Source organism: Pholis gunnellus (assembly GCF_910591455.1).
Source record: "Pholis gunnellus genome assembly, chromosome: 4".
Taxonomy (NCBI): domain Eukaryota; kingdom Metazoa; phylum Chordata; class Actinopteri; order Perciformes; family Pholidae; genus Pholis; species Pholis gunnellus.
This window is the reverse complement of record NC_136530.1, coordinates 6,529,882-6,546,774: the sequence shown is the minus strand read 5'-3', so window position 1 is coordinate 6,546,774 and position 16,893 is coordinate 6,529,882. Positions and strand designations below refer to the sequence as shown.

The 16,893-nt window shown below is 43.0% G+C and overlaps 1 protein-coding gene across 1 annotated transcript; it reads right to left on the bottom strand.

Moving 5' to 3' along the window:
• Positions 1–520: 520 nt before the first annotated feature.
• Positions 521–13,692, bottom strand: rorca (RAR-related orphan receptor C a). The gene is made up of 10 exons (XM_079157520.1): positions 13,356–13,692; positions 7,139–7,224; positions 6,827–6,968; positions 6,219–6,662; positions 5,997–6,118; positions 5,687–5,819; positions 4,784–4,891; positions 4,498–4,608; positions 3,880–3,992; positions 521–3,773 (listed from the first exon to the last, which is right to left on the bottom strand). Exons 1-10 carry the CDS (start codon positions 13,360–13,362, stop codon positions 3,612–3,614), a joined length of 1,428 nt encoding a protein of 475 aa, XP_079013646.1. The 5' UTR covers positions 13,363–13,692; the 3' UTR covers positions 521–3,611.
• Positions 13,693–16,893: the final 3,201 nt, after the last annotated feature.

Genomic DNA, 16,893 nt, shown 5'->3' with positions numbered 1-16,893 from the left:
GTCATGTATCAGGTATTTCAGAAAATGCAACTTATGAGAACAAACATCAAATAATGCACATGCACTTGGTTGTGAATACATTAAATTATGTTACAGGGAATAAAAACATACTCAACCATGTGATTGTGTGTCTGAACAGCTGTTATCTACCACATGGTCGTAATAATGCAATATATGTTTGCAATACAGGGTATCCTTTACTCTGCTTTTATGTATGCGGACACAAATAATGTAGCCATCCAAATAACTTTTTTTGAAATCACCTTTTTTCCTTGGGTGTAAATAGTGTCCTTAAAATGTTCTTTCCAAACATATTGTCTTTCCAAAAGAAAAGGAATCTGTGTCTAATAAAACTGTGATAAATGTATTATTTCACGTGGTTATGGAGAATAAATTGGTTCATCTGTGCAGATCATTTTGGGTGCAATTAGTTTCATGAAACATAAAGTGAAGCAACACGTTTTTATTTTAATTGTAAAAAGACTTTTATTACATTCTTAAATCCACATTGTATCACCGTTGTGCAATAACACTTTACTGTGTTAAAAGCTCTTAGGCTTTATATCCATAACATGTCATAAATTATTTCTTATTAAAATCTATATTGATTTAATAATAGTAATCTTAAAATATCGTGAACATATAAACAGAAGGATCATGACAAAAGAGAAACTTTTAGGGAGACATCTTTAAAAACGCTCTTTAAAAAAATAGAATTACATCTCTCCAAGACAAAAATGACACTAAACTGATGAGAAGAAACAGTACACATAGGGATACAAATTAGGAAACAAAAGATCACAACAAAACCAACACAAGATTCAGAGATTATAATCCACCTTTTATATTTATTTTACTATTTTTAATATCCTATTTCATCTATGACTCAAACTCAAAAAAAAAAAAAAAAAGGTCTTGCAATAATGATATTAGACAGGGGTAAAGTCTTTGATACTTCGAAATAAAACATTCACAAGAACATGTACTGTACACAGTGATCAAGGTTTTAAGGTCTTCCATGTTGGTGCAAGGTGTCCTGCTATAGCTAGACTAATTGCAGACACCGTAGGACAGAGAGCCCAGCTATCTCCCTGAGTAACTCAGGAAATGCAAGTGCAGATCTTCAGTGCTGCCCCCCTGGACCGCGTTTAGGCATGCAAAAACTACACCGACCCCTTTCAAAGCAGCATGTCTCACATTCTCCACACACACAAAGTATTGCACTTTGTTACAATCTGTAAGCGTCATCCGACTGTGGTGTCAGCCGAGAGCTGACCCGTGTAGTGGTTGGCTAGAGTATTTGGTACATTATATTCTAAATAACATTATTTGTGGTGCTGCGAGGTTTAACAACGCTGGTGTGCTATTACGATGGGAAATACTTTATTGCACAATCCCACTGTCTTACGTACCCAGATAAGGGTCACACCCCTTCATACTATGTGAGATAATGTATGGCGAACAGCACTGTCCCAGCAGCGCAAAGCAAACCAGGCTGGCATATTAAATAGAGCTAGACATCCAACATCTGTCGTGTGATTGTCGCAGAATGCTTAAGATAAAAAAAAAAAAAAGCATAAATTACAACTATTCTTTTCTAGTAGCTCCTCTGGGACAGAAATCCAATATGTTCCCCTACTTTGAAGAATAAAAGGTTTCATCTGGACACACCCTAATGTCTCCAGAGACTTCAGATAGATCTCTGCATAAGTAGGGCTTCCTGCACTTAAAGGCATGCACTGCTCTCAAATGATAGAAAAGCAGTAAGAGAGGATGCCAACAGTATACGTTTGTCTTCTGTCCAGTTTTAAGAGCATGACAACACTTTTATGATAGTTTTAGTCACTGGCCTTCAAATTTCACCACTAATTGTTGTATTTTAGAAGAAGCTCAGGGGGGTAGCTGATGGCTCTGTCAACCCTCTGCTGCGCCGTGTAGTGTTTGAAGAGGGTGAGGTAGTAAGGGAGGGGACAGAGGATCAAATTCTCCAATCAGAACACCTTGGCTTCCTGCGACGGCACAGTCGGCCTCGACCCGAAGCAGTGATAGTCGCCGCAGACAGTAAAGCCCCTCCGACTGGGCTTAAAGAACACCATCACCGCCAAGTCCACTCTCCATTCTTTGCCCCTCGTCCAACCACGTAGGTGGAAAATGTGATTTAAGTGTCACATTGCAACACCAAACTCTCAAGTTCATTTTATTTCTTTCCTCCCAAAGTCTTTTGAATCTGCTGGTTGAGACGGTGCTGGAGGTTTTTTGGGCGATGGCACCCCTCTGCGGAGGGGGGGAGGGGGGGGCTGAGGCGGGACAGTTCCAGACGCTCGCCCATGAGAGCTCATAACCCCACAGTGGTCGGCTGCCCAGCACCTTGTTCATACAGCTTATCTACAGCGGGTGGGTGTATCTGGCATTTCCGACTGGTTTAACACGAGTTTCACAGATGGCAGTCTGAGCGCAAACCCGTAAAAACCGAGAGTTCATTTTGGAAATCGAACAAGGACTCATAAGTGCCATAATTATTTATTCAATTTTCTTTTCTACAACACCAATCTCTCCGCCCCAGATCCCCAAAGTTTTGGCCGGGCAGTATCTGTACGAGAGACCTGAGCACGAGCATATCATCACCCTCCACCTAACTCGGGATGAAATCATGACTGCTCTTATCTTACATGATTGTATAGGTGTTATTATTTATACTATATATATAAAAGGAGCATCTGAAAATACTTTCAAAATACCTCTGTGATTCTCTCACTCTCCAGGTGGCAATTTCAAAGGGAAAAGGTATTCGGGCTGAGGTCACTGATTGCATTAAAAAAAAAAAAAAAAAGAGCTCACTTACATCAGCGTCTGTGGATGTGCTCGTAAAAACACCTACAAAGACCAGTTGAAGCGCTGTGTTTTGTGCTCTGTGTGCAAGAGTTTGTGGGTGCAAACACTCTGTTTTGCCCTCGATTCACACAGTTTAAAAGCCCTGTCTCTTTGTGAGTTTGATCATGGTCCCTTTAAACAGCTTGTTCATACATTACAAAACTGCATAATATGGGCACTACCAAAAATATCGAATTAAATAAGCTGTTACTACACAAGAGAACTGACACAGGCATCATTACTGCAAACCTCTGAAAGTAGGTGAGGATTTTAAGTATGTACATTCGATTTCGAGCCTAGATCTGAGCTGAAACGGTAAAGGGAAAAGAGGGGATACATTCAACAATAGCTTACAGGAACTTTGAGAATAGCGAGAGTCAAATTCAGCTTTATGAGAGAAAGGTTACGGTCATCTCATAGAAAAATATCTTTTTGACAATATGATGTAGGCTACTCTTCAATAAGTTCCAAAAAGAAAAGAGGTAACATGTACTGAGTAGCCAGCAGCAGTTCCTGTAGTGTTACGTTGAAGCTGAATGGACTGGCTGGCAGGGCAGTGTGAGCTCCTCCACAGGGTTGGGAGCTCACAGGTGAGAGGAGTCTGTCCTAAAGTGTAGCGTGCAGGATTGTCATTGAACTGCTGGTTGGTTTTGACTCAGCTGGTTGCCACATTTTTTTTAATCTCCCCATCCCTACACCTCAATGTCTCCATTTAAATCCCTCTATTCAGCTAAGCCCTTCTAGCCCTCTGTGGAGTCTGGGAAGGTGATTTCACTGCCAAAAACCTCCCTATACAGAGGAGGGAAGGTGTATGCGGTCTCAGGGTGGACCAGGCGGAAAAACTCCAGTTTGTCGATGTGAAGGTTGCAAATGGACTTCATGATGGGAAGCTTAGACACCATCTAGAAAGGAAATACAGAAGAGCAGAATGAGTTAAAAGAAGAAATAAACACAACAGGTAAATTATCACGTCACCAAACTGGCACAGTAATGCAGCAGGGTTTGTACCTTAGCTAGTTTCTCTTCTGATGCTCCCTCTTTTTGTAGGCAGCGCTGCAGAGACACGTAGACTTTCTCCTGCAACTTCTGTATCTTGTGAACATCTGTCAGCCAGGGTCGGTCTGAGGGAAATTAAGAGTGACAAGACGGTTTCATTAGTGTTGTCCTGTTGCCAATATGAATCTGGTGAGGTTTACAATGTACACACATCTAGGGGAGGAATACAAAATGCACTGAGCACTGCAGGCGATTGTGCTGTGCAGATTATCTTTTCACTGCTTATACTTTACAGATGTTGGCTTCACAACATATTGGACATTCTTACATGAAAGTCATCCATCATAATGCCTTTTTTGTCATGCCAACGTTATATTAACATTGCACGGTTATGCCGTTGTCAGCAGGGACTCTCATGACTCTTAAACATCCAAGAGTTAACAGCAGGCAGCCGGTGCAGTGACAAGCTAGTTGTTGAATGTAAAAAAAAAAAGTTGTGTTTTGGAAAATGACCATCAGTAAAGTCAATCACACAACCTTGTCATGAAATATGGACTCTACGGGTTGATTTCATGATTGTAAACACCACAATGAGCATAAATATTTGTAGTTCAAGAAATATAATCTCACCTGGTGAGAGCAGCACAGCAGCACTGAAGAGAGCCATCTCTTCCTCGGACATCTGTATGCGGCTCAGGCTTTTAGCCAAGTCGAACACTGCATTCACCAGGTCGTCACAGCCTAGACGCAAGGAGAAGGATAAATCCGTCATCAAAACAGAAACAACTGGCTGGGATGTGTTTCCCATTAGAGGAAGAGAGAGAGAGAGAGAGAGAGAGAGAGAGAGAGAGAGAGAGAGAGAGAGAGAGAGAGAGAGAGAGAGAGAGAGAGAGAGAGAGAGAGAGAGTCCACTCACCAAGTGCTTTGAAAAGATGAGCAGTTGTAAACTTTCCGTCAAAGAGCATCGTATTGTTGATGGGGTTGTAGGCCCGACACATACGGATCAGAAGAACATCCAAGCAGCCTGTGAACACACAAGAAAAAGATTAGTGGCATGTACGTATTTAAGTATTTTAAATAGAGGAAAAGGAGCCTTAAAAATCCTTGTCAATTATCTAGTTAAGCCATGGTCAGCAGCTATGCTGAAAAGAACTAAGCGGTTGTAATATTTCATTTTAAAAGGATAAAATGAAAAGGAGCAGCGAAAATAAAACCATTATTTTCATCCCTATATGTTGTTTTGTCCTGCTTAATGCAGTCATCTAGAGAACAATGTGCAAAAATCAATCAAGAAGAAAACCTTCCACAAAAAAAGGTAACTCCTCTGACAATAACAGAGAGTGGTTCTTTTAAATAATCACCAATACCTGACGTGTTGTAAGAGGAAGACTTCTTATTCAAACAAAGTGAGGCCAAATCTGCCCCGTCATGATTACATTAAGTAAAACACTCTTCACTGACAAGTTCGTTTTATTTAATTTATTGAGAGAGCTATGAATGACGGGGTAATTGTCACCCGCACGACGAAGGATGCGATTAACATCATAAAAGGTAATTGAGTCACTGGTTCATACCTGACACAGAAAATGTTTGGTGACTTATGATTATGTGGCGCCACCGCGTGGATTTGACACATTTAAAGTGACTGTCAGGCCATTCAACATTTCTCACAGGAAACAAGGCCGGCCCATTCTTCAGAAGCACCTTTTACTTGCATGTCTTGTAAAAAAAACACCTCCTGACTGTTGCGTGGCTGAACACAAAGCATAGAACGGACTTGAACCTACAAGGTGAGCGTATGCTGCCGTCGTGCACTGACCTGCTTTGAGGAGGATGATCTGATCGTTCTGACAGAGGTCCATGAAGCCAGAGATGCGCTTGGCAAACTCGACCACGTACTGGATTGCATTGGTGATTTGAATGGCGCATTGTTGCCACATCGCCTCAGCTGACTGAAAAGACAAAGCAAGAGACAGGGAGGCTTTCATGAGAATTGCAATTCAAGTTGCATTCCATGATTTTTGTGCAAGATAAAAAAAAACAACAGAAAACCTCCCTCCCTCACAATACAGTTCTTGTAATGTGGATGAATGTCACATGCATGCAATACAATAATGTGCCATAAATACCTTGGTCTGGTATGAGCGTGTCTCTTCCGGGTTATACAAGGTCCACGCCATCCTCTTCAGCTCCTCTGTGCTGTACTGGCTCGTCTCAATATGGGACTTCAGCACACTCTGAGTTATACGCTCTGAACAGAGAGAATGTTTTTCTCAATGAGATTTACTGAAATTGAAATGAGACACACAACAGCAGCAGCCTTCATACAGCAGCTCGGCGTTCATACTGACCGATCTCAAGCAGGGAGCAGCCCTCGGGCAGCGGGTTGAGGATCGCATGTGAGAAGAGTCCAGAGTCGTGCAACAGCTGGTACTCGTGCTTGATGCTGTGGTTGGCGTCTACAAAGTCCAAGTTGGTCTGTTCTGGTGAACTCTGAGAGGATGAGGTGCTGCCTGCACTGCCGCCCAGCATGTCCAGGTTACAGTAGTCTCCACCTGCGTCCTCGGGGGTCAGCGGCAGGTCGAAAAGCAGGCCTTCCGGCAGCATGCTAATGTCCTCCAGGTCGCTGAGCGCGGCGGTGGAGCTTCTCCTGAAGGTGCGGCCGTGGTCGGCCATGTCGCTGTCCTCTCGCTCGCGGACACCGAGCGCCGCGCACTGCTGGGACTGCTGGTGCTTCTGGACCTCTGCGTACAGGCTGTCGCGCTGCTTTTTGGACATTCGACCAAACTTGACTGCTGCAACAGGAGAATGTAAGGGGCCAAAAAAAAAAAAAGTTAACAATCAGGAAGGTACGGCCTACATCAGACACAGATTACATGACTCGTTCATAGTGACAAGCAAAAAGTGGGAGGTGGAAACTGGGGAGTTAATTAAATATAGATCGAGTGGCTGAACTCACCATCGCGGCTCATGCCCAGAGCGAGACACTTCTGCAGTCGGCAGTGCTGACAGCGGTTACGGTTGGTCCGGTCAATTAAACAGTTCCTCTGTCGTGAGCAGGAATATATAGCATTGTTCTGCTGGCTGCGTCGGAAGAAACCCTGCACACAAAAAAAAAAAAAAAAACACACACACACACACACAATGTGAGCATGTTAATGTTTGTTGGCTGGATCATAAACAAAATGCGTAGAATGGTGATAACAACACCGTTAAAGCTATTTTTACCACAGGAACTAACAATTGATGAGGGAGATGGATGAATGCTCACCTTGCAGCCTTCACAGGTGATGACGCCATAGTGAATCCCTGAGGATTTGTCCCCACAGATTTTACACGGAATCACCTCTATTTGAGCTGGAGAGAGAGACGAATGAGAGGGAACAAAACATAAATCAGTGAACATTTCACAGATACGGACCTCAAAACGTAGAAGTAAATGAGTTTATTTGGTTCGATTTGCATCTACAAAAACCCGTCCCACAGTTAAACACATATCTTTTGGTCACCGTTGCAGTATAGTAGGCTAACTGGAACATTCAACATTTTCTTTTTAGGCGTATCATGCTGACAGCAGTTATTGTCAATATAACACCTCAAAAGAAGTGGGCAGCTTATGGTGAATCAACATTTACACAATCCTGATTTTATTTTATAAAATCAGGATTGTGTAAATATTGATATTGACTGCATGTGACACTTGAATTTTATCACGAGATGTCCAGGTTATTTCTTGACAGTCAAGAGTCGTCAATTACAAGGTTTGAAATGCGGCTAATAACGACGACATTCGTTGCTTCGATTGTGGAGAAAGTGTCAAGAACACGGTGGATGTTTACATTATACACCTTGAGTTGATTGTGGAGGCCTGAGCCTTCTTACTCAGGAACAGCCTGTTCTTTTCATTATGTTGTTTATCTAAGTAGCCGGGCCTCCTCAAGCCCAGAATAGCAGGTCAATTGCATTAGCTGAGGCCCGGGGTTATAAAGTTTCACGGCTCTCTCTCTGCGTCGCTCCTCCTCCAGGATGGCAACATATTAGCAGGTATGCTGTGAGAAAAAAAGGCATACTGCTGTGCCGAACCCTCCCAAGAGCCTAAGATTGTAACCCACAAAACAACTGTTACTGTGTGCGCAAAATGTTGATTCGGCACCGGGCAGCAGGGTGAGCCAAACAACCCTCAAACCACTTTCGTTGGGTCACAAGGGGTATTAGGTAACCTGTAAATCTCAGCGATGGCTTTAGCCCGGCCTTCGCAGATCTCCAGAAAATTGCTGTTTTCTAAAGGCTCTTTGATAAGCGACATCACGGCCAACCAATCACATGAGTCACTCTGTGTGGGGAGAGCTATATGCGTCACACAGACAGGCAAAGCGCAGGAGTTTCGTGACCGACGAAAATCACAACTATAACATTTTGCCCCCACAAAGACTTTCTGTGCAGCGCAGGAGACATATTTTGAGTGCTTCCTCCTGGCCAACGCAACCGAGGGGATATAAATAAATAAAAGTGGGAAAAAAAAAATCCCTTTCTATTGCTCCCTTAAATCGCTCCCACCCCTTCGGCCTGTTATATAACTCCCGTCTGGCCGCATTCCACGAACACACTCATTCAAAAGGTGGTTGCCTTGGCAACAGGGCGACGATCCTCCCTCACTGTCCTGCGCTGCCATTGGCCGTCGAGTCAGCGGCTTTTGTCCGTGACTCGCCGGTCTCACCTGCCAGTCAGCCGAGCATCGCCGTCAGGCCCAGTGAGCAGGAGCTGCTCCACTGACACAGTTTCTCGTTCAGCATAAAAGGGGGAGGGGCTCTTTCTTTTTATTCAAAGGCGAGGGTGGAGTCGCCCCTTTTTGGTTTGGAAGGAAAACAATGCAAGGTTTGAGTTACCGAAAGACGGACGGTCAGTCGAAAACCCCGACGGGGCCAAACTGCCACTTGAGCAACATCTGGAAATATTTCCCGAAACATCTAGTACAGTAAGCTGCAGCAGGTGCAACTAACATGGCTAAGAGCAGCTCTTAACTTGTTGCAGCGCGTCAAGTATTTGAGTGAAATTTCAGCTGCGTTTGAGCTCGACCACGCATCTATTTTTACTCCGGTGCAGTTGGCTGCCCGGAGATTCCTTCTGCCGCTCTGGTCTATTGGCAAATAAACATTGCACAAATCACAGCTTAGCGCAGAAGTGGACACTGTTTAGAGTAAATAACAGTGTGCAGATTATTAGAGGGGTCTCTGACAACTAAAACAGTGTATTCTGCTGCTACCATACATTATTGGGTATGTTGAGATGCAGCATGGGCCTGAAGAACAGTTTCTTTACTGTCAACGGAGTTTATTTGGAGAACTTGGTTCTTATTCAGCAACGCAAACAAGAAAAAACACCTATTCTGTGTGTTTAAACATGTAACATGTATTAAAGACTACATGTTTAAACACAATGTCTATATTTGAGAAGGAATGTAATCATAGCTGAACATTTTGAATTTTACAATTTAACTGAATAGCTTTGAAGTTTAAATAGAGCTTGAACAATATCCAGTATATATGCAAATGACGAGCCAGTAACTTAATACACCTCACAGGAGCTTTGATGTGCAGTTCCCGCTACGCCAAGTTGGAAAGTCTCTCCTATCATAATTTGCATATTAATTCCTGGAACCGTATTGCAGAAAAGCATATTTTAACACGGCAGTAACACTTTTTAAACTCTATGGGGCGATTTAAAAGTGCTTTTTCAGCGCTTTTCTTCATCACTGCAGTAAAACCTCTGCTAGGGAGACTTTGCTCGCTCAACCCAGCTAATCAAACAGTGTCCAAGGTCCTATTTACCTTGAACTTAACATTTACATGACATGCTGTATACTCTCCCTCCATTCTGAGGGGCTTCTGGGGCCTCCACGGGAGGAACAGCATATGTGGTGTATTGTGCAATCCCATTGACCTACCTAGAGAACGCAGGTAGCTCAATATGACCCGACACTAACCCCAAACTCTTTACAAATGCACTACAGGTTTTCGGTAATTACTCAGCCGATGCAATAGTAGTGGGACGAGAGGTGTCGGCGTACACCGAGTCCACCGCACAGGCCTGCATCATGCATCGCTCTTAATTAACTGTCGCCCTTGCTGCTGTTTTTTTGCATTGCTGTAGAGTATCACTGAAACTCTGTGTTATAAGTGACGCAGTCAGCAAAATATGCATAACTAGTTTCCTGACAGCCTTGTTAATTGTATTTCTACCTGCCCACACCCTAGAAATTAGGTCAGCAGTACAGCTGTTGGCCCAATCAGGTGAGGATACTTTTTACCCGTCCCTCTTTTTCTGCTGCATGCCTTATCGTTGATGTAATGGATTCCCCCCCCCCCCCCCCCCCCCCGACTATAAACAATAAAAACAATGTCATGACAGTCCTACGTACTCCAACCTTTTCCCACTTTCCTCTCACATGCTGAACAACAATGCTAACAAACCAGTCAAGAAACCAGTCCTCACCACACAACACTGTGCCTCTGTAGTCCCTCGCCATTGATCAGAGAAGATAAAAGTGCGTTCACTTGATGGTGCCGTTTGTGCAGCTCCGACCTTAAACCCAAGTGGGCCTCCGCAACACAAGCAAAACCAGACTGAGGAATTCAGTTCGCAGCGTGTCATTTTGCATGCGGCTCCAAACCGCAGGAAACACATTTAGGACGACGCTGCAGCAATCACAGTGGCCTTGAGCTAAAATCTCTTTAAATGTCACTTGTCCTGCATACCTGGAACACAGATAGGATAGTACATAGGCCTTTAAAAAACGACCTAAGATACTGAATAGAAAAATATTATTTGTATGTAATCATTGTTTGTATTGCTGCGCCGCAAAACAAGTTGCAATGACATTTTGGGTTGGGTTGAGAGTTAAGGCTTTAGATAAGAAGAAAGGAATCTCAGCGTGAAGTTGTCATAGAGAAAGGGAACCTTGACACTAGGGCTGCAACAACGAATCGATAAAATCGATAAAAATCGATTATCAAAAGAGTTGGCAACGAATTTCATCATCGATTCGTTGTGTCGCGCGATTATTACGCCACTCAATGAGTCGTGGAGATGTTTGAGTGTTCACAGCAGGCCCGGTCGCCTGAACACCGCAGCTCGGAATAATGGAATAGGACTCCGGTTCTGTAGCTGACTCTGACCGGCGTATAAACGTTGCCATGACAACACCGGAAGTTGATTTACGCGATTTGTATTATTTTTTGTTTATTTCTGCAATTATAATACATTACATGTATTGCCATTTTGGGTACCTTGTGTTAAACTCGTAACTGCTTCGCCGTTGTTTTACTTATGATAGACGAGCTTTTGTTTTTGTAACATGACCATTAAACCGGAAGTTAAGCGGAGCTCAGAAAGATGAGAAATGGCGGGTGAAAACAGCGAATTTTTTTTTTTTTTTTTTTTTTCTTCCCATTCTGTTATTCTACTGCTGGTCTACCAGGCGAACACGGTAAAGTTTATTCAGTTAACTCATTAAAGTACTGTTATACTTGTAGGTGATAAGAGACAGAGTATTTTGGGTAACCCACTGAACCCCACTCCTGATATTAGTCCATTTCTTTTTTTAAATTATTACTTTAACAGCTCAGGGATGTTCAAGCAACCTGTTTGTGCACTTTCTGAAGATGTTTTGCACTGTGAATTTACACTGTCAGCTCTGTTTTTGAAAAAAGGGTTAGAAATTAATGCTTTTTTGTTTTTTTATCCGATTCATCGATTAATCGAACAAATAATCGACAGATTAATCGATTATTAAAATAATCGTTAGTTGCAGCCCTACTTGACACACACTGTAGAACGTCCTTAAGGCTGCAACAGATAGTGGCTTTGAGAGCTTTCCTCTTTACGACCACCTTTGAACCCGGGCTACCTGGGCTCCAACTGTCTTATAAGGCTTAGTCCACTGGGGCGTAAAATCTTTAAGTGCTTTATTTAAGTCTGCCTGTTTGATCATGTTGCATCATGCCAACCTAGCTTGTTTTTGCAACAGTTTACAACAACAACAACAACTCTGAGACAAACAAGTAGAACAGCATTGTTTGCAATCTATCAGGGGAATCAGGAAAATGACGACAATACACCGCTTTTTCCTTGCAATGCTTGACCGGACTGACACATATAGTTGATGTAAGGAACATTAGACGGCAGAGGAAGCCGAGCTTTACTGAATCCTGCTGTGCGTCACGGTTACATGTGGACTTGCTGTGCTCACATCCTGCTCACCATCACAACTCCACAAAACTGTAACCTGTTCAATCTTTGTATAAGTTCAAAAATACATAACAACAGATTTCACATATCAAATATGTATCAAAGAACGTCACATCCTCCAGTGCAGCTTAAATTTACAATATTCTAAAGAGGAACATTCTGTCCGATAACTAATTAAAAATATTATTGTCTCATTAGTAATGACGACAGACCGCGGCCCTCTACCGCCAGACGCGCGCGCGCGCGCGCACACACACACACACACACACACACACACACACACACACACACACACACACACACACACACACACACACACACACACACACACACACACACATTGAGTAATCCTCAATGACAGAACTAGGTCAATGGAGCACCTCTCTCTCTCTCTCTCTCTCTCTCTCTCGCTCTCTCTCTCTCTCTACTGCTGCTGACGCTGAAAACAAAAACACGCTCGCTTATGAATTATAACTATTGCATTAAACCATAGTTCAACACACCATCAGTGCTTTTGAGGCACATTAAAACATCACACGCATTTAAAAAAAAAAAAAAATGTCGACAGTACAATTTGTCAGACTAATGGTTGGGTCATAAAAAAGTCTGACTAAAGTGTAATAAAACATAGCAAGTATAAAAGGGAGGAAGAACTAAGAAAAGGGGGACTATTCATTCACCGTAAACAAACCCTGCCCGCAGCTCTCTCGGTTTGACAGCCTCTGAATCACTCCTCCTCCCTTCCTTCCCTCCCTTCCCTTCCCTCCCTCACTCACTCACTCACTCACTCCCTCCCTCCTTCTTCTTCCTCCTCCTCTCGCTTACGTAACTGGAGTCACCGCTGAAATTAAGTAATTCAAAGCTACAACGCATTCCTCTCATCAAAGGCAAATCTAAATAAATGCACATAATCGTTACAGATTATACAAATAAACTCAACACACTTTGCGAATATTTTGTTTTGATGTAATTAAAAAAAACACTTTTTTTTTCAAAACGTGCCTATTACGCTTTTAACCATTTTATTAACAATTGTCAAGGCCCGTAATGTCAGTTTGATGCATAACCTAATAAACTGTGTATTTGATGTGCCTCTGCGGTGTTATCGGTGTTTTCTACCAGTGCGTGCCTGCAGCCTACGCACTTTAGACAGTCTCACAGCCAGCAGCGCCTCCAACGCGCTCAATGCAGCTCAAAAGTTATATACAAACACAAACAAAATACCAATTCCACAAACTCACCTCTCATGGTGGCGGTGAAGTGTAGTCAACTCTTCAAGTCATGCAACTCCAGGTGGAAACGAAGCCGAGAAACACTGAGAGCGAAGCGCACTTATTCTCTCCAAACGCGGAGCAGCTGAAAACTGTCACAACAGCAAATCCTCACATGGATTTTTCTACCCTTTTTTTTTTCTTCGCACGCGCCGACCTTAAAATAAATGAAAGCACCGGTGTGTTGTATTTATGTACTTCCTGTCCGCGCAGTCTCAGAGGTACTGTTGTGATAAAAACACGTCTACGGCAGCTCGTCCTCTCTCTGTCCTGCTCTGCGTCTCGCTGCCTGTAACCTGGCTTCGGCGCGTGGACTACACATGATCCTCCTCACCCCGCGGTCCGCCCGCCTCGTGCCCCGTGATCTGACGCCGACGCGCGCGCGCGCCAACGCCACCCTCCGCGCGCTTTGAGGAAGTTCTCGCGTGCGTGGGAAAGTGTGGCAGTGTGTCACTTCAGACCGACAGTCTACCAGCGTGGGAACTGTTTAATAACAAGCGCACCGTTTTATTTCTTCGCAAATGTTCCCCGATGAAAAGGAACTATGCAACATTTTAAATTATAGCTCAATAAAGAGCTCTCCACGGCCACTTTAATGTGGGCTATACATCCTTAGATTGCAGATTTTTAAACAGATTTAAAGGGACATACGGGTGTTATTGCATGTTTTCATATGAAAACATGCAAATTGCAATATCAAAACATATTAGAGGATATATATATATATATATATAAACAGATTGTTACATACAGAAATGGAGCTCAAGCGCAAGTTCAGTCAGGAAGACACTAACGGGTCATCTCTGTCTCTCCTCTCCTTGTAATTACTCTATCAGCTGATTGGGGGCATGCACTTTTAACTGTCCAACCAGATGCGGCACAGTTTCCTTAAGCCAATCATATCTGTGCGGTCAACTTTAAAAGTGTTCTCTCTGCTGCTGTCAGTTGTCATTTCAGCTAAGCAGACGCGACCCTCCTCCACCCCAGTCACCTCCAGTCAGCATCACATCCATGCTCCTGATTCATCATCAGATTGGAGCAACTCCCTTCACCACCACCACCAGTGTCTGGACTCCAGGGGGGATTAGGCCTATTGGACCTCAGTATCCCTACCCTCGGTGATAGTACTTCATGATGGAGTCCAATCGCCAAAGACTTTGCACTTTTCATATTTGCTTGTGTAATAAATCATTGTTAAACTATAAAACAAGTCTCTCCTGATTGAAATGAATGTCAACCAGTGGCCACATAGAAGAAGCAACACGAATTTGACAAGTATACACAACTTTATCGTACAATTATTAAACTGTACAATTTGTATTTCAACATCACTTTTTGTTACACAATAAACACAATAAACAGAACTGTATATATTTCCTCAGGGAGCAAAGATGTGAATGAGCATTTATTGTCTTCCTAATTTCCCTCATGGTGGTTATAGCGTTTCCATAGCTTGTTCAAAAACACACATATTTCTGCCTCTTTCAACAGATTATATGAAACATGACTGTTTGGTTGTTAGAGAAGACCTGCTGCAAACACAAAACCAGAACAACATTGAAACCCCCAACACAGCAATGGACCCAAAGCTATAGCCTATTTCTCTATAAGACATAATGGAAGATATATTGGCTTACTTTCGTGAATTAATTAGCCATATCTATTATAAAAGAAGCTTTCGTGTCCTCAGTTTCCCTTTATGCAACACTGTAGAACTCTGCAGCATTATACCACCGGATTAACGAACACTAATCTTGGTGGATTTAAGTGTGATCACAGGTTGCTGTGCTGTGTGTTGTTTTGTTTTGTTTTCCATTTCCTGAAATCCTGCAATCCGGGGCATATTTTTTACTTTTAAAGCAGCGAGGGTGAATGCTTTTTTTAACCCAATGTGTATCAAGATGAATCAAATGTAATAATTAAACATAATATTCTAATAGTATATTTAAAAAACATTCTGTTCAGATGTTTTGTACACATCTCTTGATGCAAAATGCACGATGCAAAATGCATGATGCATGATGCATGATGCATGATGCATGATGCATGATGCATGATGCAAAATGCATAGTGGGTACATTTTTCATTTGTGTCGCTTTCCTTTGCAATGCGGATATAAGAGAAAGAAAGCAAAAACACCCTCCGACACAGACAAAAGCCAGTGCAGATGAATAACAGTGCAGATGAAATTAATCGAATGGCAAGGTATGATAATGAGTGTATCATGTAACTCGGGCGCAGTTATGAAATGAGAAGACAGAGATTATGGTAAGTAGGTTAGTGGAGCAACACAGGGCTTTCACACCCCTCCCTTTCCCAACTCTCTGCTGTGCATGCGTGGTGAGACTGCGCCTTGTCTTTCTGTCTTTTTCCACTGTGAACGCTTCTGTCCTGAATCTTGTCGAAATCAAAGCTCATACTTTTAAATGCAAATCTCTCAGCACCACCTGTGCATGCTGTATGTTCTTACACCTCTCTACTGTTTGCTTGTCTATACTTTTCTACAGATCCTCTCTCGCTCACACTTGTGCAATTGCAAAAACAACAACATTAGAACGCAAATGCAAATCAGTACTGTGTTTGCTTCTTACTGAATGCACACTTTTAAAAACACAATGCTGGGAAAAAGGCCGAAAGTGATTATTATATTCTCTGCTTGTAAACTTCCTCTTCCTCCCATTTCAACGTGGTTTTGTAAGTCTGATGGTTTCCTTCCTGATCCTCATCTGCCGTCTTTCTCGTGGCTATATTTTGTCCCTCTGTTGCCATGAAGCAGCCACACATCCATCCGGTGTTCGTCTGCAACGTCAGTGACCCCCTGACCCTGAATCTCATGTAACCATGGCAATACCCAAATTACTACAGGGAGCACGGAAAGAAGGAGGCGCTTAGAGCTTCGAATACAGGCATGTAGCTCCCGACCAGTTTTCCAGATTAAGGCAGATGGAATGAACGTGCCTGCCGCTGTGTGTGTGTGTGTGTGTGTGTGTGTGTGTTGGGCTCGGGAGACAGAAACTAAAGGGGAAATCAAACACCTCCTCAACAGAGGTGGTGATGGCGATGATCACACCTTTAGAAGTGCTTTCTGGACGTTCAAACTGCGGTGCACGAATGCAATGACAATTTTACAGCTCAAACTGGCCTCTGCCCCACGGTGCATAAAGCCCAGTATACTGAGAGGATTATTTTAGGACTCAGGCTCTGGCTTCCGTAATCCTCTCTCCTCTCCCTCATCCAGCTAAATCCTCTCCCTTCTCCCTTTTCAAATGCCCACTAATCTGTCTCCCTCCGACTCTCTGTGCGGCTGTAATCTGGTTTGTACCTACTGTATCTTTCACCTGAATTGACATCAATAGGTCAGTGTGCTAAACTACAGGGTGCTCCTTCCCTATTCCTCCTGTGTGACTTTTTCACTCGTCATTACTTTCTCCTCCTCAACCTGAATGATCTCCTGACTGGTCTTTGACTGAAATGTGTGCTTGAAGTATCAATATCTTCAGGCTGAAGC